Here is a 24,999-nt window from a genome sequence, read left to right as displayed (position 1 = left end):
GTGTATAAACTGTACACTTGTTGTCTTCTCAGGGTTTTTCAGGCCACAGAGAAGTAAATGTTTGGATTGCCTGGGATGTCACAGAAATGTTTGCTGATAATTGACTCAAATGCAAAGTCTTCTTTTTTTTTTTTTTTTTTTTTGCTTTCGTTTTAAGATTTTCAAAATTAATTTAAAAAATAAGGGGATACTGCCTGGAGTTGGATAGCTCAACCCATTCTTTCCTCATCTACATTAATGGTGACTGAGCTGCTGTAGCAGGAAGGGTAAATTCGTAGGTTAATCCCTGTAAAGGAGCTTTAGAGATTATCTCGAGTTCTGGACAATGATTTTTAACTCTTTTGAATGTACAGGACCCTCTTTTAAATGCTGAAAAACTTCCAGGACCCCTGCATAATGCTAAATTCCTAGTATCTTTTGAGTAAGAAACTCCACAATGACAAAAACTACTTCGTATCAGTAACATTTTTTGTTAATCTGAACTTTATTAATTGGATAGCATTTATGTATGTTTGGGAAAAGTTTATGTATGTCCTGGACATGGGATTTATCCAGTTGTGAATATGCTTGGACCCCTTGCAATACCTTAGTAGTGTCTCAGGGTTCTATGCCCACAGGATCTAAGCCTCTTCCTTTCTTGTAAGTAACTTCTATAATGTCACACATGCAGGGTGACATCTCCTAATTCCAAGGTCAGTGCTCTTCCTGCTACCTCCCTGTGTCTCTCCTGTGGGGCACATGAATTCAGCTGTACTGAAATGCCAATCATTGTCTCGTTTTTTTTTTGCAGTTGATCAGACTGAGGCTCCCATAAAATAACTCCTCAGAGATCAGGAGCTCTGGGAGAGGTGGCCTGTGCCTGGCATCATGCAGAAAGCCACATGCATGGCTCACTGTAACATTTCTTCAAAGGGGAGTGCAGTGGACTGAGTGTGTCTCCCCCCAAATTCACATGTTGAAACCCTAATTCCAATGCGCTGATATTTGGAGGTGGGGCCTGGGGGGACGTAATTAGGCCATGAGGGTGGAGCTCTCCTGAATGGGATTAGTGCCCTTCTAAAAGGGACCCCAGAGAGCTCAGTTACTCTTTTTCCATGTGCAAGGATAGGAGGAGAAGATGGCTATCTGCAACCCTGAAAGGAGACCTTGCCAGAATCTAACCATGCTGGTGTCCTGACTTCCAGCCTCCAGAACCATGAGAAATAAATGTCCATTGTTTCTCAGCCACCCAGTCTATGGGACTTTGTTATAGCAGCCCCAAGGGACTGTGACAGGGAGCTTGAGAACTGTGTAAATTTGAGTTTACCAAATAACATACAGCTTAATACTGCTTTATTAATTCCGTAAGTCGGAAGTCATTAGTCCTGATTGATGCCTTGTGGGGAGGAGGGAAACACACACTACTTGTAACATAATAGGAAGATGGAGCTTTTCCTGGGCTGTGTCTCTAGAGAGTTATTTTTAAAGGGTGTTTTTGTTCTTCCAGTCTTGGGATCAAAACTTCATAAAACTATTTTATTATAATGTAGTATTAATGTGGAAAATGAAAATTCCTTCTGCTAAAGAAGCTTTTTATTCCATCCTTTTCCTGAAAAATCCAAAAGATAATATGATGTCAGTAACATTAAGTGGCGGGAAGAAGGCAATGTTATTATACTAAGAATCTTTTCAGATGAATGACAATTAAAAAAGAGGAAGCAGCAGATTTATCTAATTTATAAGATTAAAAAACTTGGGAAGATTTTTATTTTCATGAGGGGGTGGGTTGCTAAACCCGTGATGAAGTATTCAGTTGACATTTTTCATTCCTTTTTCTTTGTGGAATTCATTATAGTGAAGCACATTTAATCAAAATACCAATGTTATCAAATGAGGTAAAATACTCTTGGTGATTCAGATATCACTCTTTCCTTGGATTTTCATAACCAATTTTGATGATATAGTTTACAAATTAGAGAGTTGGAGAATTAACTTGTTCCCGTTGTTAAACTTAAGGGAATTTTTAGTAATGCTTGCCACATGTATCCAGCTGCCCAGCACTTGTGGCCTTGCTGATTTCTGCTGGCAAAGGGCTCTGGGTTTTGGTGAGTGCCTCTGTGCTTGGCCTCCTATCCCACCCAATGGACCAGGGAGCCAGGGTTGCTTGGCCTGCTGCATGTCACTGCACCAGGGAGGGAACCATAGCGTCTCAGTGTCCCCAAGAGTCGGGGGTGGCCTCACTCTGAGTGCGTTGGGTAGAAATGGGGCTCTTACCCGAGTCAGTTCCTGTGTCTACAGGGATGCTCTAAAAAGGATGTAATGCTGGGAAGGAAAATGCTGAAAAACCTGGAATTAATTAAGGCGAAAGAGTTCAGCAGAGCGTCTTAAACACCTTTGCCAGTGTGGGGCAGTGCCTCTTTAAATTCTCTATTTAAATTTCATCTTTATTTTTCAGACTCAGCATATTGTTAAGCATGCATAGATGTCACTTTTGTGACTACTTAGCCATTTACTTTACCCCCTTGAACACTGACATTTTCCTGACTGCCACGCACGTAATATAGTTCTTTGGCATCTGAAAGGTTAGTGTTGAGAAACTAATTTATCAAGAAGTTAGGAGGCTGATCCTTCTTAAGATATGACTTCCTCACAACTTGTAAAAGCTTCTTAGTAATTAAGATCAAATTTGTTCTTTCCGTCCTGAAATTGAATGTCCTCTGGTTTTGTTAGTCAGCCCATGAATTTGATAACTTGCTGTTTCTTTTCCTGCAGAATTTAATTTCACTTATAGCTTCCTGCCGCTCCTCCCCTTCCTGGCCATCTACTAGTTGTGGCCCGACAGCAGGTCTAATTAGGGACTTTTGTGCAAAACTACTGTTATAGTCAATGGAAAACCTTTGAACAACTGCATAGAAAAGAAATTAAGTAGATTATTTTTACGAATCAAGGGGCAAACTCAGCTGTGATCGTGTGGGGTTTTAGATAAACAGAGGAACACACCAGTGTATATATGAGTCTTCTCCCACCCACTAAAATCAACCAGCTCCATGTAAGCATGTTTTACTTTAAGATATAATTGTTTATAAACAGTTTTCAGAAAGGAATAAATAATGATATTTTAATATATTTTGATATTTATGTATTTTTGTAGTTAGAGTTAATTATTTTTAAAGTGCTAGAGTTTACTATTTCATTATGAATATCTACGAAAGACATATAGTAACAAAATAACTCCTTGTTTTGAAGAGCACACATTAGGAAAAGCTGAAATGTTTGGGGATTGGACCTACCCATGAAAATACACATATCTGTCTCCTTTCTATAAAAAGTGATTTTTGAGTCAGTTCACCTCGTAGAAGTTTGAAATAAAACTTAATCTAAAGTAGTGGTTCCAAGGTTCCCAGAAGTGGGCTGAAGTTTATCTTTGTACTATAATCTCTCAAGATAAAAGGTTTGTTGGAAAATTAGTAGCCTTGATAAAATGTCAGGGGCACATGCAAACTAATTTAGAAAACAGCTATGTTAAGTATTTGAGCACATTAATGATCTGAATGCAAATGGATATTCCTTCTTTATTTCTTCTTCTTCTTTTTTTTTTTTTTTTTTTTTTTTGAGACAGAGTCTTGCTCTGTCACCCAGGCTGGAATGCAGTGACACAATCTTGGCTCACTGCAGCCTCCACCTCCAGGTTTCAAGCGATTCTCCTGCTTCAGCCTCGGAGTAGCTGTGTGATTACAGGCACGTGCCACCACACCTGGCTAATTTTTGTATTTTTAGTAGAGATGGGGTTTCACCATGTTGGCCAGGCTGGTCTCAAACTCCTGACCTCAGGTGATCCACCCGCCTCAGCCTCCCAAAGTGCTGGGATTACAGGCTTGAGTCACTATGCCCGGCCACTTCTTTATTTCTTTAACTTTGCTAAGTCTTTGCTTAGAAACACAGGGATTGCTGTTCAGTGTGGTTACCTGAGAATGATTACTCCCATAGTCTTGATTCTGGTGATCTGTTCTATGTCAGTTGTGCTGATTTTGACTGATCTTCTCTGAAATTGGCTGAAATGACTAAAGCTTTATTGTATTTTGAGTTTTTTTCATCCGGAATCTCCCTTCAGAAGTTTTGTTAATACCAGCTATATTAAAGTAGAATATGAATATATTGTTTGCTCCCAGAAATACACAATAAAACCTAGTTCTTAGAGATTTTTGCAAATGTTTGTATTGCTTTTTACTTTTACTTCCTGAAGCCTTTTTTTTTAATCTGGATAGGGATATGCATGTCTGTAATACACACATTAGCTAAGTAAAGCCCCATAGTGCTTAAAACAACAATTGCCATATTCACACGAAAGAATCCTGGAGCCGCCGTAAGGAGCCAAGGGTTCCAGGTTTGGTATGTTCATGTCCAGTGACTGTGGGGTTGTTAGAGGCATCACCTGACATTTATTTCTCAATATCTCTATGAAGTAAAGTATCACTGAAGATTCTTCCAGTTCTCTTATTCCAAGGAAAAATATAAGTATTACAGCTTTGATGGCATTAGATTAGTATCTTTTTCTCAGCTTACGGAGTTCTGAAAGCGTTCTCGGTCAAATCAGAGCTATAAAAAACTGTTGGAGGCAATGCCACAGGGAGAATGTGCATGTGTACATATGGATAAATTAATAGAAACAGGCGCCTTTCCCTCCCTCCTGTAACGATTAAAGACTGGCGCAGTTCTAAGATGAATATAGACCATATGGAGATAGGATGCATGAATAGGAGGGGACAGTCAGACTGTAGGTTACTCCACAGACATGCAGATTAAAAGACATTGGATGAGAAAAGGTTGGATAACAGCAATAAAGAAAAAGATCCTAGCTGAGTATGGAGTGCACGCCTGTAATCCCAGCACGTTGGGAAGCCGAGGCAGGTGGATCATTCGAGTTCAAGAGTTTAAGACCAGCCTGGGCAACATGGCGAAATCCCGTCTCTACAGAAAATACAAAAATTAGCCGGGTGTTGTGGCGTGCAGCTGTAGCCCCAGCTACTCCAGGGAGGCTGAGGTGGGAGGATTGCTTGAGCTCGGGAGGCCAAGGCAGCAGTGAGCCAAGATTGCACCACTGAACTCCATCCCGGACGACAGAATGAGAGACCCTGTCTCAAAAAAATTAAGAAAAAGATCCTATGTCTGAGTGAAAGAAAATGTATGATTACATGGGACACGCTGAAAACTCTTTGAAAGAGACAAGAGGTTAAGACCAAATAGAAAGAAAGGACTTTAGAAATTCTTTAGAGAACAAGTCAGCATGACAATATTTATTCAAACAGAGATACTTGCTTGACATTGGGAAATCCCTGTGATAAATGCGGATACTGGTGAAGGCAAGAGAGTTGCAATGCAAGGGAATGGGCGCTCCCCTCTGCTGACACTGTCTGAAGGGTCAGTGCCAACCAATTAGTGGAGGTGTAAATTTTCTCTGTGCTTCTTTCAAATGATAGATGCCATAGTAAATTTAAAATATTGAATATGATAACTGAGCATGAATTTTTTAATTCTGCAATTAAAATACTTTGTTCAAAATGCCATTAATTTTGAGTTTAGGTGAATAAAGGGAAGCAGAATTCTTCTGTCGTTTTTCCTTCTCTATGTGAGTTATCACTTTTTAGGAATTAAAATAAGTACTAACGAGTCACCTGTTCTCTTACCAGTTTCAGTTGTCTGCTGGTGATGGGGATGTTCTCTGGAGTCATCTTTCTTTTTAAAATCGTAACTCTATTTTATGATGTGTTGGAGTTTTTCAGACACCATCACATGTAGTCATTTGTTCATTCAGCAGACACTTCTAGGGCATTTATTATGTGTTCTACATGCCGGGCACTCTGCAGAGGTCAACAGAATGCCATGGGAGGGTCTCTGTTTTTGAAGAGTTTGCAGACTAATTGTGGAGGAGGTAAACATTAATGAAACAAACAGATATGATTGAATATTCCTTTCTGAGGCAGTCACTTTTTTTTTCTTTTTTAATGAGATAGGGACCAGACCCCGAATCTGCCAGCCCCTTGATCTTGGACGTCCCAGCCTCCAGAGCTGTGAGAAATACATTTCTGATGTTTAGAAGCTACAAATGTATGATATTTGTTAGAGCAACCCAAACAAACTAGGACAGGTTGTGTGTATGAACTGGATTGTTCTGGGGCAAGAGTGGAAACAGCGACTCGCCAGCCGGGAGGTGACGTGGTATACGATGCGAGGGCCTTGGAGGGGGTGGGTGCTGGGGCTGGAGAGGCTTGGCTGGAGATGGGGTGTATTTTAGGGGCAGCATCAGGAAGATGGCATGATAAAGGGTGGAAGAGGTAGATTGACTCCCCCCAAATGGTTCTGGTTGCAGTAGCTAGACAGGCATGCTGACGAGGAGAAGCAAGATTTTGGGATGATCAAGGAAGATTTAGACACCTGAAGGCTGAGGTGCCCATGAGAGCTCCCTGCAAAGGGTTGGGTGGTCAGGTGGGTGTATGAGTTGGGGATTAGTCCAGGCTGGCTGTATCAGTACAGGTATGTCAGTGCCAGCGACCTGGGTGGCTGATGAAGGGAGCATGTGCAGAGGCGGTAGGTGTAGCTGTGGCTGAGCCCTGAGGGCTCCAGCGCTTAAGGTGGTTGGAGAAAGAAGGGCCCGTGAGAATGAGCACACAGAGCAGTGTTTTAAGAAAGAAGGCCTCACTTTGGGAGGCCGAGGCGGGTGAATCATGAGGTCAAGAGATCGAGACCATCCTGGCCAACATGGTGAAACCCCGTCTCTACTAAAAATACAAAAATTAGCTGGGCGTGTTGGTGCGTGCCTGTAGTCCCAGCTACTTGGGAGGCTGAGGCAGGAGAATTGCTTGAACCTGGGAGGCGGAGGTTGCAGTGAGCCGAGATCACGCCATTGCACTCCAGCCTGGCAACAGAGTGAGACTTTGTCTAAAAAAAAAAAAAAAAAAAAGAAGGAGGGCTTGTCAGCTGTATCGGAGGCTGCCAAGAGGCCTAAGATTAAAAGTGTTCATGGGGTTCAGCAACGTGGAGGTCAGAGGTGATATTGCCAAGTACAGTTTCAGCCAAGTACAGTTTCAGCGGAGCAATAGGGTTGGAAGTCACATTGGAGCCACTTGAAGGAGAACAGAGGGTGAGACAATGGGGACAGCTTTATTTAGATCGGGCTTTGGGATGTGTGGCCGAGAAGAGAGCAGAGAAGTGGGGTGGTGGCTGGAATGGAGATGAGGCCACGGGAAAGGATTGCATTGTTTGTAGGATAGGAGAATCTGGTTTTGGCTTTGGTTTTTGCTTTTCTGCAGCAGACATTTGTTTGCTGATGGGAATCGTCCAAGACAGAGAGAGTGAGATAGAGATTTCTGGAACAGAGGCAAGGTGTTCAAGGCTGTGAGGCTCGGTCTCTCAGACACCCTGGTTGGTAATAAGAGGAAGGACTGAGGGGGGAGGGGGGAGGACAGCAGACGCAGGGTCCTGGAGGGAAAGGCAGAGTGTGATCAGTTGCTGCATTCCGGTGGAGGAAGCAGGGCCATCGGTTGAGAGAGCTGGGAGTTGGAGCTTGGACGCCGGGAGAAGAGAAGAGCTGATTGTGTGGGGTGGGAGAAGAATGTCCTAGGAATGTAGGGCAGTGTCAGGAGCTCACATCATATCTGAGCATCTCGAGTTGGGCGGTTGCTTCCCATTTTCCACCTGCAGACCCAGGATCAGTGCGCTGCCTGAGGCAGGCCAGGGAGAGCTGGAATTAATTAGAACACACATCCCAGCTCCTCTTCCAGTGCCCAGTGCTCAGGCCCGGTTCCCCTCTAAACACTATTAACACACAAAGGAGGCTTTTAAGCTCCATCACAGTACTGTCAGCGCTGATTAGTGCTCTGTTTCTCTTGGTGCTATTGTCACGCATTTTAGGCATCTCGTGTGCATTTCACATGAACAGTGGGAAGGGAGTTGGCATGGCCTACCGTGGATGCAGTACAGCTATTTCCACATCCTCCTTCTCCTGACCTGATTGTGTGCCCTTAGCCCATAGGGAGGCAGTGTAATTAGAGTTCTGGGGGCTTTATTACCAATAATGGCCTTACCACAGTCAGAAATCTCTTTAGCCCCGAGCACTACCATTGGGGCTAAGTGGCTCCCCTGGGTGCCGTGAGTTGTCACCCGCAGCTTTAGCAAGAGGCAGTGAGGAAGGGGGCAGGGATGGGGAGCAGAGTGGGAGAGAGGGAAAAAGAAATGGGTATTCTCGCAGGCAGGCTGGATTGGGCAGGCCAGGACAGCCTGGTCTCAGGTGGGCACACGTGGGAGAGGGTGGGAAGCACTCACATGTAGCAAGTAGCTTGTCTGTGCTGTGCTCTTGACAGATGTTAAGTCTTTCTAACAGTTCTTGGAGAGGGACTTTTCTCTCTATTTCTTAGGTCCGGAGGCTGAGGCTGAAGAAGATGCTTGACTGGTAGGTTGGGGGCAGTGTGAGAGGAGATGGTAGGGAGGAAGCAGAGAAGACAGGCAGAACCAGGGGTCTCCTAGACCCCTGAGTGCATTGTTGCAGGAGCGGAGACAGAAGTTCTTGCCTCAGCTTTCAGGGCCCTGGGCTGTGGGCAGGCGGGTGGGCGCCCTGGGTGTGGAGGCTTCCCTCAGAGCCTGCAGGATGGGCTGCCTTTTACGTGAGTGACCCACCACTTTCTCCCCAGACCTTGGTAGAATTCCTTTGCGCTGTCATTTTCTTCTGGCAGAGCCCTCCTCTCTGGGCACACAGTGGAAACAGAACAGAGCCCACACATTTTCCAGGCATGCGGCGGGTTTCTCCACATCACCCCCATTTCTTGTCTTTATTTTCACACACAGACTTACACTGTCATGCCTATCAGGTGGAATCATGTGTCCCTCCATGGCGGGAGGGCTCAGTTACTTTATCTTCTGAGTAGAAAGGCCACACTGTGCCTGGGGCTGGGCTGGGGGCAGGAGTGTCTGGATGCCAAGGACAGGTAGGCTGTCGGGTGCAGCGTGATCGGGAGGCAGAAGTGCTGTCACTTGTTGTCTCTGATCAGGAAGACCCGGTTCCTGCCAGCCAGTGTCTTTCTCAGGAAACAGGTCCCGTTCTGAGTACTGGTGACAAAGGCCCCGTTTGCAGAGTTCTTTGGAGTTCACACAGCATTTTCCTACTGTGTCCCTCACTTGCTGTTCGTGTGACCCTGTGAGATGGGAAGGGGCGGGTGTCGTTATTCCTATTCGTAGCTGAGAGAGGCTGGAATTTGAACAGGGTATTACCTTTGTGTAGGCACATCCTAGGATTTAAATCCCTTTGTTCTGAAAAGACATTTGTAATCCACATACATTTTTCTACAGAAACAATGTTACTTGAAGATTCAGTTCCCCTTGCACCTGCGAGCAGTGCCTAGAACCCCCGTTTTCTGGATTTTCTCAGCACTCCTTCAGCAGTCCTACTGTGTTGCTTTAGCTTGCACTCGGGCCGCTACTGATTTCCATGCTGGGGCATCTGCAGCCCAGCTGGTGTGAGCTCTGCAGGGACCAGACCCGCCTCCATCCCGCAGCCCACACCCAGCCCTGTTAGCTCTCCACCCAGTGCAGGCCAGTTTGCAACCAGAACTTACCAGAACATACCTGGGAAACTGCGAAAGTTTTAAACTGTTTTATTTTCTTGTTCCAGTCCTGTTACTAAGGGCTGCTCCCCTGGGTGGGGGACAGGGCTCTGTCTGAGCAGGCTTAGAGGGACGTAGGCTTTGGAGCAGTCCAGCAGGCTGGCAGGAGGAAGACAGGGCCTTAGCCAGGAGAGGGGCGGGGAGCAAGAGGGGCTTGTCTGGTGGAACTGTCTTAGAGAAGTGATATCTGTTGATTTCTATATGGTGCTCCCTTCCCCAGTTCCACCTTTATTTCAAATCATTTGAAAACCTTGATAATGAGCCAGATTGCTGCTTTACTAATAGGAACTTCATGCAGGAGAGATAAGATAGAGAGGTAACATTATTTGGGACCAAATTCTAGAAATCTTTGCTTTAGATTTTGGGGAAGCCATAATTGGGAACACTTCATAAGCTTTTGGGAGAGTGTACTTGGTGGGGGTTGGGGGGGCTCAATTGTCGCGGCTATTCTGTTGTTAAATTATTGACGTGAAAGATAGGTACTCCGGAGGCTGGCAGTGACATATGAGGCCCTGTCAGGATATCTTTCAATAATTAAGAAACAAGTAGTTGAAATTCCATTTTAGTTCCAGAAGCTGTGAAGCAGTTCCATAAATGGATCAGTTAGAGGAGTAAGTGTGTACCCCATCCCTCAGCGGAAGTTTCCATCAGGCATCTGTGGGCAGTGGGGGCCGGGGCAGGGGTGCAGGTGCTCCCAGAGACAACATGTCCAGGTTTAGCAACTCTGATAACTATAGGATCCCAGAAGTAAAAACACTCAGGCCCTAACTTCAGCAAGTAATGACAAAAAGCTTTGTCATCAGAATGGAAGTAGAAAATCCTGTAAATTACTGAGTTTTTTTTTTTTTTAATGCACAGGTCAACCTTGAACTTGGGTATGCCATTTCATGTCGCTTGTTAATTGCAGGGTGGGAACCCAGTAGAAATAATAGAGGGTGATGCTTCCCACCTTTTCATTCCAGAAGGCCGTGAGCAGACGCTTCTTAGCTCGAGTCCTGACCCTTGTCTTGTCAGTGAACAGAACTGTCCGTGCTCTGAACGGCTCAGCCTGGGGTGGCGGCAGAAGGCGTTGCAGGTCTGTTCTCAGTGGCAGCAGGCACTCCATGCCTGGCCTTCTGACCCTGATCCTGGCGGGAGCCGCCACACCAGGCTGCCACCTGTTCAGGTCAGCTTTGGCAGAACAACCCTCAGGTCTAAGGACATCGTTTTCTTTAAGGAAAATCCTGTGTCACTAAAAATGAGGGATTTTTAAGCAACCTGGAGAGTTCAGAACTAGAACTAGAGTTCAGAACTAGATCAGAATCTTCATTTTCCTGACTCCAAATTTTCTCAGGCCCCAGTAGTTCCTGTCACGTCTCCGTAGCAGATGAAGATCAGTTGAGGGTAGAATAACACTATCACTGCTAAATTATTTAGGCAGCAATTAGAATTTGTTCAGCATTATTTAGGGTTTTTAAACAAACCTATCTGAGTAACCTTATAATACTATTGTCTAAAATAGATATTGTATCAGTCTTATATCAGATGAGGTGAAAGTCAAATCTATAAAACGCTGAACTCTTAAATCTAACCAGGGATGGAATGTATCCTGTTAATTTGTCAAACTTCTAGAGAACCGCCTACATGAGACAGTAAGGATTAATCAAGCCCTAGTAAGAGAGAATTTGAAAAATACAGTTTTCTAATTATACAGTCTCTTCTCCATGGTCCAAGGTTAATGCAGTTCTGAATTCTGACAGTTAGTAATAGAAAAGAAAAAAAAAAAAACCAAAGCATATGAATTGTCTTATAATTACCTGAAACAGAAAGTCTCTTCTGGCAATCAAGGCCTTCTAAGCATTAATCTGATATTTTCAGCATTTGATTCTTTTCCTTTTAAACAAGGTTGCAAATAACTGGAGGGTTGTGTGTCACTCTTTGTGCTTATCAAATATATATGTACTGTTTGCAGATTTATTTTGCTTATTGCTTAGCTGTAGATGTGTAATTCTAGGTTGAACATTTTATCTTTTTTTTCTTTTTTTTTTTTACAATTTAGACTAACTTATGAATACTTCCTAGACACAGTAACTTTGAAATACTTGATCCTTATTCCTACTACGAATATAAAAACTAACAATTACTTCTTGGTTAGTTTTGGTTAGTTGTAGCTCTTGCTGCAGTTCATCCAGGCATCACAACAAAAATGTTCACTCTAGGGAAAGGTAAATTTATTCCTTTGTTTATTGCTGTCAAATATCTGTGGAATGTTTGTTGTACAGGTTGAGCGTGCCAAATCCAAAAATCAAAATCTGAAACTTTTTTTTTTTTTCTGAGACGGGGTCTTGCTCTGTTGCCCAGGCTGGAGTACAGTGGTGCAAACACAGCTCACTGCAGCCTTGACCTCCTGGGCTCAAGCAGTCCTCCCGCCTCAGCCCCCCAAGTAGCTAGGACTACAGGTGTACGCCACCATACCTGCCTAAGTTTTTTAATTTTCAGTAGAGATGAGCTGTCACTATGTTGCGTAAGCTGTTCTTGAACTCTTGAACTCAAACGATCTCCCCCACTTGGCCTCCCAAAGTGCTGGGATTACAGGCATGAGCTACTGCACCTGGCCCAAAATCTGAAACCTTTTGCACGCCAGCATGACACTTGAAGGAAATGCTCATGGAGCACTCTGGATTTCAAATGTTTGGATTTGGGATGCTCACCTGGTAAGTATAATGCAAACATTTTAAAATCTGAAATCTGAAACAATTCTGCTCCTAAGCATTTTGGATAAGAGATATTTAACCCATAGAGGAAAGGTACATGGAAGCCCCAGACCACCCAAAAGAAAAGGCCTGGGGAGAAGATGGGCAGTTATGGCTAGACACCAGATTTCAGGTTTTACAGATGGATCTGGCATCTGAGAATCTATGAACAGATGGATTCTTAAGGTCAGTGACTGGCCGGGCGCGGTGGCTCATGCCTGTAATCCCAGCACTTTTGGAGGCCGAGGCAGGTGGATCACCTGAGGTCAGGAGTTCCAGACCAGCCTGGCCAACATAGCGAAACTCTGTCTCTACTAAAAATACAAGAATTAGCTGGGCATGGTGACGGGTGCCTGTACTCCCAGCTACTCGGGAGGCTGAGGCAGGAGAATCATCGCTTGAAACTGGTAGGCAGAGGTTGCAGTGAGCTGAGATCACGTCATTGCACTCCAGCCTGGACAACAAGAGCAAAACTCCATCTAAAAAAAAAAAAAAAGAAAAAAAAAAGGGCAGTGACTATGGGAGAAAAATCAAAGACCAATATTTTACCTTGGGAAGTGCCCACAAAGGCAGGAAAAATAAAAGGACCTACAGAAAAGTAAAGCAGAAAGAGAACACAAGTGTGTGGTGGTCCTGAGAGGTTTTAGAATAGAGAGGAGTCCAAAGAGAGCAGGTGAATCAAAAGGTTCCAGGCCAGAAGAGACCTTGGGTTTTCATGATGACGAGACCCTCCAGTGGCCTGTGGAGCTGGCTTTCATCAGGTCATCAGAGCCAACTGCGCGCATTGCTTCCCAAGTATACATCATATTGGTTGGGAGTGGGAGATTGGCTGTGTGAAAAAATGTCTACACCACGGAAATTGGCAGATATGTGGTGACCCAGCAAACACAGTTGACACCTGAAACATAATTTTTAGGAATAGTATTTAACCTTGTATGTGGGATCCATTCTGATCTCTATCCTTCCCTTCTTACCTATTTCATTAAAACAGAAGAAAAAGCTGGTGTAACTCACTGAACTGATTTCATGACCTGCAGTTTGAAAAACATTATTTTAGAGAAAACTGGGGATTATGTATGCCTTACAAAGTCAGAAGACAATTATTTTAAAAATAAATTGTAGTAACAATTGTAGATAGGATGATTTCATCTTGAAAGGAGGAAAAAAAGAATCCTAAAAGGCTGACAAGATGACCTCTCTAGACTAAGGACTAAGTATGCATGCTTACGGGAGAAGAAAAACGAGCAGAGAGAAGCGGGAGCCCTCAGAGATGGAGGGAGGAAGGGGCTGGGAGCACGGCCTTGTGTTTGCCTGGGGAGAGGAGGCCGTGTTTAGATAGTGAAAGCTTGTTTTAGAGAAAGTCACCTGTTCTGGAGGATAGAGGAATGAAACTGGAAACCTTAGGAAAAAAGCAAAGACATCGGATGTACTTGCTATTTTTTAAATTGCTTTTATTTAGTTAGCTGGAAATGCACTTTCTGAGATCCACTGTCACTCCTGCAAATTACAAGAGCGCTCAGCCACCCTGTCGAAGGTCATCCAGCTTCCAAGCAGCAAATTGGACCTTGAGCCCTCGTGCTGCCCTTGTTGCAAAGCTCTTTGTCCACACTCGCTGGCAGAGGTGGAGAGTACAGAGGGGAGGATGCTTGGCCTGTGGTGGTCTGGCCATCCAGGGCAGGCATGAGCTCGTCACAGGCCAGGCAGTCATCGAGTGCTCTTTGTGGCCTGAAGTGGATTTGGCAGGTGCCTGTTATTTGATCAGTGTTGATGGCCAGTCGACACAAGTAAATGAATCCCCAAACTTTACTCTGACCCACTTGCTTTAAACAAATTGGAGGAAGTCATCAAGTTAGTTTCCCTAGTTTCCTCTCTGAGGACAGTCTGGGGGCTGAGGCCTGGCTGAGTCCTGTCTCCTCAGGACAGGCCCAAAAGGAGGTGCAGGGCGGCCTGGGGGACAGCGAGGGTCAGAGTTTCAGGGCTATGGAGATCCTGGAGCTGATAGACGAGTGTCAGCCACAAAGGTGAAGCTGGATTTCAGGACCACAACAGGCGGCAGCTGGGAGTTACGAAGGGGGCAGGGCTGGGTTGCGGCCTCAGGTGCTCCTCTGGGTTGGGGCTTCTCTCCTCAGCCCCGCAGGTGCGGGTCAGGCAAGCCTGTGATCATAAGACAGGGCTGAGGGGGTCTGGGGAAGGGTGCGGGAACCAGCAAGAGAGACCAGGGTGGGGTTGATCTTACACTCTCCACTGAACACTTGAGTTTCCTGTTTGTCAGTGTCCACTTTTGCGTGTGTGGGATTTTGGATTGTTCCTCTTAGAGTCTCATGTGTACCTGACACACTACTGTTCATATTGCCCAGTAGCTTTATATATATGTAAATATATATATATATATATATATATGGGTGCTAAATATTTATCAAATGAATAAAGGAGGAAATGCAGATTCCAATTATTGATGGTGATGTTGGGAAGTACTGAAAGTCCTCTTAAATTCAAATAACAGAAATATGCTCTCCCATCTAATAAATACTTTTTGATGGTGCTGGTATTAATATTCAGATATGATATATATTTAATATTTATTTTTAATATTAATATTCAGATATATATTTTTTTAACAAGAAGCTTTACATTCTTCATCTTGTGATTTTTTGGTTAAAAGAAAGGAAGTCTGTTTATAATGCTGTGCATTATTTCTATAAATCGCCCTCTGTACACAGGGATGTCAGATGCTGCCCAAGAGAATCTGTTTCATATGGTAATTTTCACTAATGAATCCAGACCTATACTGTTAAATTTTGCCCCAAACTGCCTGGGATGAAGTAGAGGAAGCTCATTGCAGTGAGCGTGACAGTTCTTAGAGGACGCTATCATAGTGTTTCATAACAGATGCAGAGGCTCTGCAGTTCTGAATATTAATACTAGCACCATCCAAAAGTATTTATTAGATGGGAGAGCATATTTCTGATATTTGAATTTAAGAGGACTTTCAGTACTTCCGAACGTCACCATCAATAATTGGAATCTGCATTTCCTCCTTTATTCATTCGATAAATATTTAACACCCATTATGTTCATGGCATCACATTAGACTCTGGGGGAGTTACAAAGAACCTAGGCTGGGCTCTGCCCTCAAGGGGGAAATAAAAGAAACAATTACATGTGATTGTTTTTAACACCAAGCAGTGTGAAACCCAGCTCTGGAGCATCCTGGTCACAAGGGGAGAAGGGGTCACGGGAGCCCCTCCAAGGCCAGCGCACATGTGGCCATACCTTGTGCCTTCCCAAGCCCGGGCCCTCGCACCCTTCTCTTGTCTTTCCTTGTCCTCCTATGCCATCAGGGTTTATGAGACCTGCAAGTCTCGGGGCATGGCTCTGGTCACTCTGGGCAGCGAAGATTATTCTCTGATGGGCTGTGGTCAATGAAGCACAGCTTGTTTGCCTTTTTTGATTTTCCTGCAATGCCAGGAGAGATTGCTCAGTTTTAGGCAGGACTGAGACCTCCTAAAACATGGAATTTGTAGACAAAAATGAACACTTCCTAACATTTCCTGAGAGAGCTTTCAGTCAGCCTTATGCCTGCAACATTGCATTGCTGCTGGGGGACCCAGGCACACAGAGGTAGCTGCAGCTGCACTCAAACATGGGAGGCTGGCTGAGGAGAGTGGGCAGGCCTTCATCTCTCTGACCCAGAGTAGGTGCTCAGTAAATGATCATCGATGAAGCAAGTGAGTCGGGACTGAAATGTATGAGCGCCATAAGTTTAGGCCACTGCTCATTTAAGGCCTTAGAACTCCTGGAAGTGTTACGTGTAGAAGGTTGGCAGGCTGGAGAGGGTAGGGGAGACCTTGAAGATTCCCATATTTATATTCTAGGTGGCTTGTGTGATGTGGGCCATGGCCGGATGTCATTCATTAACTCGTTTGACAAATATTTATTTTAGCACTTGTGTGCATAGCATGTGCTGGGAATACCAGGGGAGCCAGAAGGCAGTGCTTCCGGAACTTGTCTGCACATTGGAATTACCCGGGGAATTGCTTACAAATTCAAGCCCAAGCCACAGCCCAGGCCATCACACTCTGCAGGCACAGGGCACAGATCTCTGTATTTTGGAAGCGCCTAAGGGTGTTCTGATATCAGAGAGGTTTGCAAGTCACGGCTGTTAGGATTTATAATAGAGTTTTAGATAACACACCCAGGAAAATTCAGTAACGATACAAGACGGCCATCCAGAAACCTCCTGGGCAGGATGAGGGAGTCAAACCCAGGTGTGTGCTGTGGGCATCACTCATTCCCCCTCAAGGAGGATGTCGCCTGTGGATTAGGGAGTGGGAGCATCTAGGCAAACTGGACCTGGGGTGTGTGTTGGCTTTGCCAGGTTCGAGAGAGGGAGGAAAGGGATCCCCTTGACTCTGAACTCAGGCAGGTCCGGATGTGACCCGGGATCATGGATGGAATGCACTGGTCTATCAGGAGCTCAACTAGTCATTGCCATTTCAGTGGATGAATGTTTTTCTTATAAAAGACAGACTGGGCTGGGCATGGTGGCCCACACCTGTAATCCCACAGCTTTGGGAGGCCAAGATGGGAAGATCACTTATGGCCAGGATTTCAAGACCAGCCTGGGCAACATAGTGAGACTCCATCTCTACAAAAGATACAAAAAATTAGCTGGGCTTGGTGGCACGTCTGTAGTCCCAGCTACTTGGAAGGCTGAGTTGGGAGGATCACTTGAGCCCAGGAGTTCGAGGCTGCAGTGAGATGTGATCATGCCACTGCCCTCTGGGCAACAGAACGAGACCCTGTCTGGCTGCTGGCGTTTTTCCTTGTGCATATGTGGGCTGAGCACGATGTGGTGAAGCAGATCCCTCAGGATGGACACGCTCAGCTTCGTCACTTGTTGATTCTCTTGCTCTTAAAATCCCCTAGCCCTCTTAACGGCCACGGTGAACTTCCCCGTGTGCGCATGTCAGCACACCAATGAGCCAGCTCAGGTGGGCACTTCCATGCCCCAGGGTCTTGTGGAACCGTGAAGTGGAGCTGCGCTTAGGGTGGGGAAGGCACTTGACCTCGGCTGTCCTGGCCGCTCTAGGTGCCTTCAGGCCTCACTGCTCATCAGCAACCAGCCAGACCACGCGGGCCTCATTTGGTATTCTTAGGACTTGCCATTTCTAATCAATGTTTTTACTTGAGTCTGTTATATGTTATTTCCGAGGGGGGAATGGAATGTGTTAACACTTAGTAAATTCTTCATGAGCTGCAACCAAAGTTTTTCTTTCTTTCCCTTTCAACCCACAGTGTGCCATGCCGAGCTGAATGCCATCATGAACAAAAATTCGACCGATGTGAAAGGCTGTAGTATGTATGTCGCCTTGTTCCCTTGTAATGAATGCGCTAAGCTCATCATCCAGGCAGGTAGGAACCGGGTCTTTCCATTTGTCACATTTGCATTGCTGCCTGCTCGTCAGTAGCTCATTGCTGATGTGTTTGATCTTAAATTGCTATTGTTTAGATCTAAATTAATTGCACTATCAGCTTTGCAAGATATTTCCCGTGTTTTGTTTTTGAATGGTGCCAGGTATTCTAAGACTAATTGTATCCTCTGTGATTCTTAGCATGTTTTTAATTTAGTTTGCAACTTCTTAAACTGCAAGCTGCCAAAAAACAACACAGGCATTGCATATAATTACTGTCAATTTACTGTTCTCTGACATATTGTGCATAGATTTGGGGGAGGGAAGAAATGAACTTCTGTCAGAAACAAGGTCAGCTGGGAGTCTGTATATGAAATTTTAATTTGTATCTAATACATGGTAGATATTTGATGATCTCAACATACCTTGGCATATAAATGTCATAAGACCCAAATGGCACTACCTTCAGGTTTTCTTATTTTACAGTTCCCATAAATCTACACCATTGTATTCTGAATATTTCACCTTTTTCAAACTGTCACATCTAAGATTCAGCTACACTTTGTCTCCATAAAACTCTCGGCTGGAGATTTAAAGACTTATCATGTTTAGCCAAATGTGTGGTTTAAAGGGGCCGTTTATCACCAGCCCCATGGATCTCAGAGCAGAAGCAGTCTGCTGGTACTGAGGAGTCGCGTGGGCTCCCTGGCTGTTGCCGTCACCATTCCTGGGAAGCTCTCCTCGCGGTGCTTGGGTGTGGAGGAGGTGGCAGGCCTGTGGGCCGAGCAGTCTGGGCCCCACACTGCAGCCTCCTCTCCCTTCAGAGGCTGATGGAGCAGCGGCCTTCAGTGCGGGGCCCTTGGGATTCCTGGCTCCCGAGTTAGCGCTGCCTGCTGAGATCAGGACAAGAAAACAGATCTGCCCTCTGTAGAGCTGGTTTGAAGTGGTCTGCAAAGCCATGCTGGGAAGCACAGTGGTGCCCACCTCTGAATTTGCCAGCAGCCCCCACTCCCTCCATTAGTCCTCCCGCTAGTAAGAGAAGCTACCTTGTGAATACTGCCTTGATTACCTGTAGTAAGGGAAATTGGTTAATCGGATCAAGGCTTGACTACTTGACATGTTTTCCCTTTGCATTTGTTTAAAAAAAAAATCCATAAAGACTGGAGGGAAGATTAGATAGAATCCACCCTCTGCTGTATTAGAAAGCGGCAGATATGTATTTCAGTGACTGGACACTGTCTGCAAGCACACTCAGAAAAGGTCATTAATCATAGACGCTAAAAGTGCTCCAGCTGCTTCCGCCTGTCTTTTGCAGCATCTGTATGTGCGTACACTAAGGGAGCTCCCATTGTTACCTTACAGGTATAAAAGAAGTGATTTTCATGTCTGATAAATACCATGATAGTGACGAGGCAACTGCTGCGAGGCTCCTGTTTAATATGGCTGGGGTGACATTCCGGTAAGCGGGGAGAACGCAGGCGGGGGGACGGGGTAGGGTGAAGGCTGATGAAGAGATGTATTTGACCTTGTCTCCTCCTTGTGATGCCTGACTTCCACACTTGGAAGTGTCTTTAGAAATGCAAGGGCATAAGAATTTAAAGACTATTATAGGGGTAGATATTTAAGAGCAGTGACAGGAAAATCTGAAGACCGTTTGTTTAATGATTGTACTTTAATTTCAGTAACTTTCCGGGGTAATTAGACTAATTATTCAAGTAGTGAGAAGTTTAAACATTCACAAGTTTTATAATAGGAATGCCAAACCTTGGTAAATTTTGCAAATGTAACAACTTTGGCATAGAAAATTTAGGATGAAAGTAGCCTGCCAGATTGAAACATTGGGGATTCTCTCTTTTTTTTTTTGAGACGGACTCTCGCTCTGTCACCAGGCTAGAGTGCAGTGGTGCGATCCTGGCTCACTGCAACCTCCGCTTCTCAGGTTCAAGCAGTTCTCCTGCCTCAGCCTCCCCTGCCACACCCAGCTAATTTTTTTGTACTTTCAGTAGAGACGGGGTTTCGCCATGTTGGCCAGGATGATCTCGATCTGTTGACCTCATGAGCTGCCTGCCTCAGCCTCCCAAAGTGCTGGGATTACAGGTGTGAACCACCTGGGGATTCTTTTTACAGCAACATTTTGCATTGAGATTTGAAGTCTTACAGATTTTTATGATTATCTTTGCTAAGAAATGGTTGTGAGCTATATTTTACTTGCAAGTAAGGTCAACTACCTTTAATTCATGGCAGAAAATTCCTTTGGGACTGTAAAGTTTTCCAGCGCTTCATGGTATTGGCGTTCAGCAGCAGTGGAACCATGGTCATAGGTGACGTGCCCTGGCCCCTTGTGCTGGTCATTAGGGATACAGCTCAGTGTATCTCATGAACTCAACTGTGGTGCCTTCTGAGACTTTAAATTCAAATTATTTGTATACTCTCTTGTTCAGTGATTCTTAAAAGAATTTGTTTTGTTCCCAAATGTTTTCTTTTTAATTGTTGTAGAAGAAATGAGGAACGAGTGAAAAGTTAATGAGCAAAAAAAAAAAAAAAAAAGTTGGTTTATGTTTGCATTTTTAGAATGTAATTTGAAAAATTACTCCTCACTAAAGGTAGTTGTTTTTTGCTATATATAAGCGGCAAAAGAAAATTTACTATTTTTTTGCATTAGAGAGACTCCAAGTTGGCTGCAGAAATTTTTCTAGAAAATAAGATAAATCTGATGGGAAAACTAGTAATCGGATATCATGTTGTGCAGCTGACTTGTTAGAAATCCTTTGACTCCCCAATAATTCGTGAACTCAGAGAGCTGAAAACATACAAACCACACCACCCCATGCATCTTTTTTTGTCTTAGTCTTTTCTGCTCTGTGTTTCTCTTGGTATGGTGCACTATAATTGGCTCCTATAGAGAGAAAATAGCAAGTGAATCCCAGGACATATTTTTCTCTGCACAGAAAATATGAGTTAAGCCAAAGTAAACAAATTGCTTTAACTACTCACCAGATAATAATTGTATTTTGTTTTTATTTTTAGGAAATTCATACCGAAGTGCAGCAAGATTGTCATTGACTTTGATTCAATTAACAGCAGACCGAGTCAAAAGCTTCAGTGAGTTACATTTCATTCAATCTCCAGAAGATTGGCATTATCCTCTTCTAAGAAGTTGCTAATGCCTTTCATCTTGAAGTTACACATAACTTCTTACTAGCCAGTATGGCAAAAGTAGACATCTAAAGAATATAAAGCCTCAAATCTTCCTTACTGTCTCTCTTGTCACATGGAATCTACATGTGTTTGAACTATTGATTTAGGGTTTAAAATAGGGGAGCCTGTGGTGGCCTGGTGCACAGGGCTAGAACGAAGGTGCCTCCCCTTCCTGTGTCCTGGCTGGCTGGGATGCTGGTGGCTCTTCAGAGGAGCATCAGCTGTCTGTCATCCGCTGCGATCCGGCAGCCTCTCTTCACTGCTACATGTGCTGGAAGGACAAATAAATAATTGTGGTTGTGTTCTTAACGGGGACGAGCAGACACACTGATCTGAACATCTGGCCCAAGTGAAGCATGGCATATAGTGCCCTTGGAAGAAAATTAGGCCTCAAATGACAGTAGCATTGAAGTATTTGCTGCAGAGTTGAAGGAAACCCCCAGCCACCCTCCCGGAATCCGAGATAGGGTGGCACATCTGTTCTGACAGACGAGGAGTGTAACTGAACCAGGAATATTTCCTCCATCCCTGCTCTCCCACTGCACACAGGGTGGTGGCACATTATCCCTCTGGGGGGTGGGGACGCCTGTTGTTTTGGCTCAATTTGGGTTTGTTGGTCACATGGAGCTCTTCCATTTCGTTTAGCTGAATAATGAGTTGTTCCTAGAGGAGACAGCCTGTCTCTCCTTGTTGCCCCCAAAGCCCATGCCCTGCCGTGGTGGCAGCTGGGGCTGTGGATGGGAGGGGTCCCCAACATGAATGTGTTGCGCCTCCTCCGCGTGCCAACGCGGTTCATGTACAAGGCCCCTCTGCATCTGGAGAGAAAATTAATTCCTATCCCGTGAGTGGATTGTGAGAAATTCCGCCCACGTGGAGACAGCTTATTGCAGCACTGTTGGTGTTCGGAGCTCTTCTGTGCCCTGGCTCCATGCTTTCACCTACATAAACATCACCTTCCTAATCACCGCGGGGCGGGGAGCATGTGGCTGTGCCCCTTCTCTTTAATCTCATTTAATTTTTATTAAACATGCTCAGTACCTGTGTTGAGAAAAGGCTTTCTTTATCCTAAAGATTATTACCTTTTTAAAGTGCTCTTATATTTTCATGAGTTTTTATTTTGTCTCTGAGATTTTGTATTCCACATTCTAGGGTATTCTGTAATTTGGCTCCTTACCAATATTATTAAAATCTTATTAAAATCTACCCTACCAAAGTATGTACATTTTTATGTTATTATAATTATATGCTTAACTCTCTGCTCCTGTCCTTTCTGTATTGTCTCCGAAGCATATTACATATGTTTTAATGCTCAAAGAATAATTTGAGATGCCCAAGCTGCGTGCGTTCCCCAGGGTTGATGTCTGGGGCTGCTTTATGGATCAGATTTATGTAAGATGTGAAGGCAGCCGCTAGTCCTACCCTCTCTCCTGTGTACCCTGCCCCTGGTCCCAGGTGTGGCCATCTACCTGGTAAGGCCCAGGCCTCTGCCTTCCCGGAAGGCTTCAGTCCCGAGTTCTGCCCTTTGCTGACTTCTCACCTTATCCTCTTTCCAAGTCTCTCTTCTCTTCTCTCCTAAATTTCCTTCTCTTTTCTTCTCCAAACTCCTCACCCTCTGTTTGCTCCAAAATACATAAAACAAAAGGTATGTCGAAGAAAGAATCAGTAGACTTAAAAGGTAGAAAATTAGAGATTTCTATATTGCCGCAAGTCACAAGAGTTGTGAGTCCTGTTAGGATGGAGTGTGTCATTTTCATCACATCACATTGATAAATATGTCTAGGGGCTGATAAGCCAGTAGGGCATCTAATTTATGTAATTTTGATACTATCTTATATCTTGTCTGGTTGTTACATTCAGTTTCAGTGAAAAAAATTGGCTTTTTTCTTTTTCTCTCTTTGAGGGGAGGTTGACAGGAAGGGTCCTTGCTAAAAGGGGAGTCCTGGTATTGAGGTCAGTTGTGGGTGTTTATTTGGGGGCAGATGCTGTCGCTGGGGGGTTGTGATGCTTCCACCTATGAACCGACCCTGGTCTCCTGGTGACCGGAGTGTGAGTGATTATGTCTTTGTTTCTAGGATCACTATAAGAATAGTAGAATTGTCCTATCCAGAGAATTCTGCAGATGTTCATGTTCCAGTTAATAGAGGTTTGCTTTGAACTGGTGCCTTCGGGAGAAGCTTTCCAGAAGGAGGGAGTTTTGTGCAGTCTTTTGCCTCGCAGGCATTACTAGATAATTGTGGTGAAGGGAGACTGTATCTGAGCCAATGCTGCCGCCTGTCATGGCTAATAAATGACAATAAGGAAACCATCTTTCACTGAACCGTTGGTAGAAGGACTACATTTAAAAGGCAAAATTTGTGAGTGAAATGATAGGAACTCCATTTCCCTGACACATTTTCTGCTTTCTTCCCTTTTACTCTTTTAGCAGTCTGTCCTTAAAGACTTCTGAAGCCTAACAAGACCCAGCAGTGAAAGTGATCTAATATATTAGCCATCTTTTCCTAAATTAAAAATGAAGCAAAATAAGAGAACAGGCATACAAACTGAGCTCATGAATACAAATGTAGGCTTGCAAGCCCGGTGAGCTGAAGTTCCTGTGGCCCTGGTGTAATTTTTGATCTTCCAATGTCTGTATCTACCTGAGGATTAAAAATATTTAGGTTGTTGCAAAAGGGCCTGAGGAATGCAGGGAGGGAGTTTTCTCATTGGCGAGGCTGATAAGAAGTTTTAATATTTATAGTTCACTTTTGTTGTTGTTGTTAAAGTAAAGCCACTCTAAAAATGGTAGTTTCTACAAATCATTAGCCAGGAAGCCTGTCTAAAGCTCCAGGGCAGGACCAGAACTCAAGGTGGGGGTGCTTTGCAAGCTCTCTTGTCAGGGAACCGTGATGACTAGAGTTATGGATTACCAGCTGCAGAGGTGCCGGCAAAATAACCCTGGGCCCAGGAGTCACATTTACAGCAGGGTGCCCCAGAATTGTTCTGGAGATACCTTTAGCTAGCTCGACTTTTATTTCGGAACTGTTGGAAGACTCTAAAGCCATTTCATCGTGAGGGTATATGAATCTCAAATAGTTACTGAGTACCTACCACGTTTTGGGTTCTCTGATGGCTCTTGGGTGAGAGTTAAAACAGACTGGATAGCTAGATATTAGACAGGTTCCTTAGATGAAGCCCAAACTTGGCACCCGCATCCCCGAGCCATGCAGGTGCCACCTGTACTTTATTTTCTGTGTGATTGGGTTGTCTATTATTTTGTGTCTGTATCCATTGGAGTAAGACCCTGGGGAGAGGGCAGGGACCAGACACGAAGTCCGCAGGAGCTGGGTTCTTACCCTGATTCCAAGGCTGAAGACTTTAAAAAATTCTACAAGTCCTGGCCAGGTGTGGTGGCTCGCACTTGTAATCCCAGCACTTTGGGAGGCCGAGGCAGGCGGATCACCTGAGGTCGGGAGTTCGTGACCAGCCTGACCAACATGGAGAAACCCTGTCTCTACTAAAAACACAAAATTAGCCAGGTGTGGTGGTGTGTGCCTGTAATCCCAGCTACTCAGGAGACTGAGGCAGGAGAATTGCTTGAACCCGGGAGGTGGAGGTTGCGGTGAGCCGAGATCGCACCATTGCACTCTAGCCTGAGCAACAAGAGCAAAACTCCGTCTCAAAAAAAAAAAAAAATTCTACAAGTCCTTCATTAAATTAAAATGAGTTCCGTATTTCCCAAGAAAATCAGGGGAAGAGTTCTCTGTTGATGAAAGAAAAGCATACCGTCTGCTCACCGCTCGGGTGTGGAGCCCGAGGGTCTCAGGCCTGGGGCCTGAAGAAAGGTATTGCCCTTATTTTTGGTAGCCAACTGCCAATCTCTTCTCTGGAGCCCACTTTACAACTTCACTTGGCTGCTGCCATTCTTAGCCATTTTTAAGATCAGTGGCATTAATTACATGCGTGTTGTGCAGCCATCACCACCATCCATCTCCAGAGCTCTGCATCTTGCAAAACTGAATCTCCATACCCATTGTACAGTAATTC

At 44.5% G+C, this 24,999-nt stretch overlaps 1 protein-coding gene across 8 annotated transcripts in view; it reads left to right on the top strand.

Moving 5' to 3' along the window:
* DCTD (dCMP deaminase) overlaps positions 1–24,999 on the top strand; it is an 80,368-nt gene that overhangs the window by 5,325 nt on the left and 50,044 nt on the right. For 6 of the 8 annotated variants that reach the window (XR_008679195.2, XM_055385131.2, XM_063705653.1 and 3 more), the window contains exons 4-6: positions 17,663–17,779; positions 19,141–19,237; positions 20,806–20,880. Coding sequence is in view for 7 of the 8 variants with exons in the window: in XM_055385131.2 (XP_055241106.1) it covers positions 17,663–17,779; positions 19,141–19,237; positions 20,806–20,880 (289 nt within the window). In the remaining variant the exon portion in view is untranslated. Of the gene's footprint in view, positions 1–17,662; positions 17,780–19,140; positions 19,238–20,805; positions 22,193–24,999 lie in introns of those variants that run through there. The other 2 variants (XM_004040669.5, XM_019025675.4) reach the window with 1 other exon arrangement.

The sequence above is a fragment of the Gorilla gorilla genome, chromosome 3 (genome assembly GCF_029281585.2).
Source record: "Gorilla gorilla gorilla isolate KB3781 chromosome 3, NHGRI_mGorGor1-v2.1_pri, whole genome shotgun sequence".
NCBI classification, from domain to species: domain Eukaryota; kingdom Metazoa; phylum Chordata; class Mammalia; order Primates; family Hominidae; genus Gorilla; species Gorilla gorilla.
This window is presented reverse-complemented; position numbering and strand designations above follow the sequence as displayed.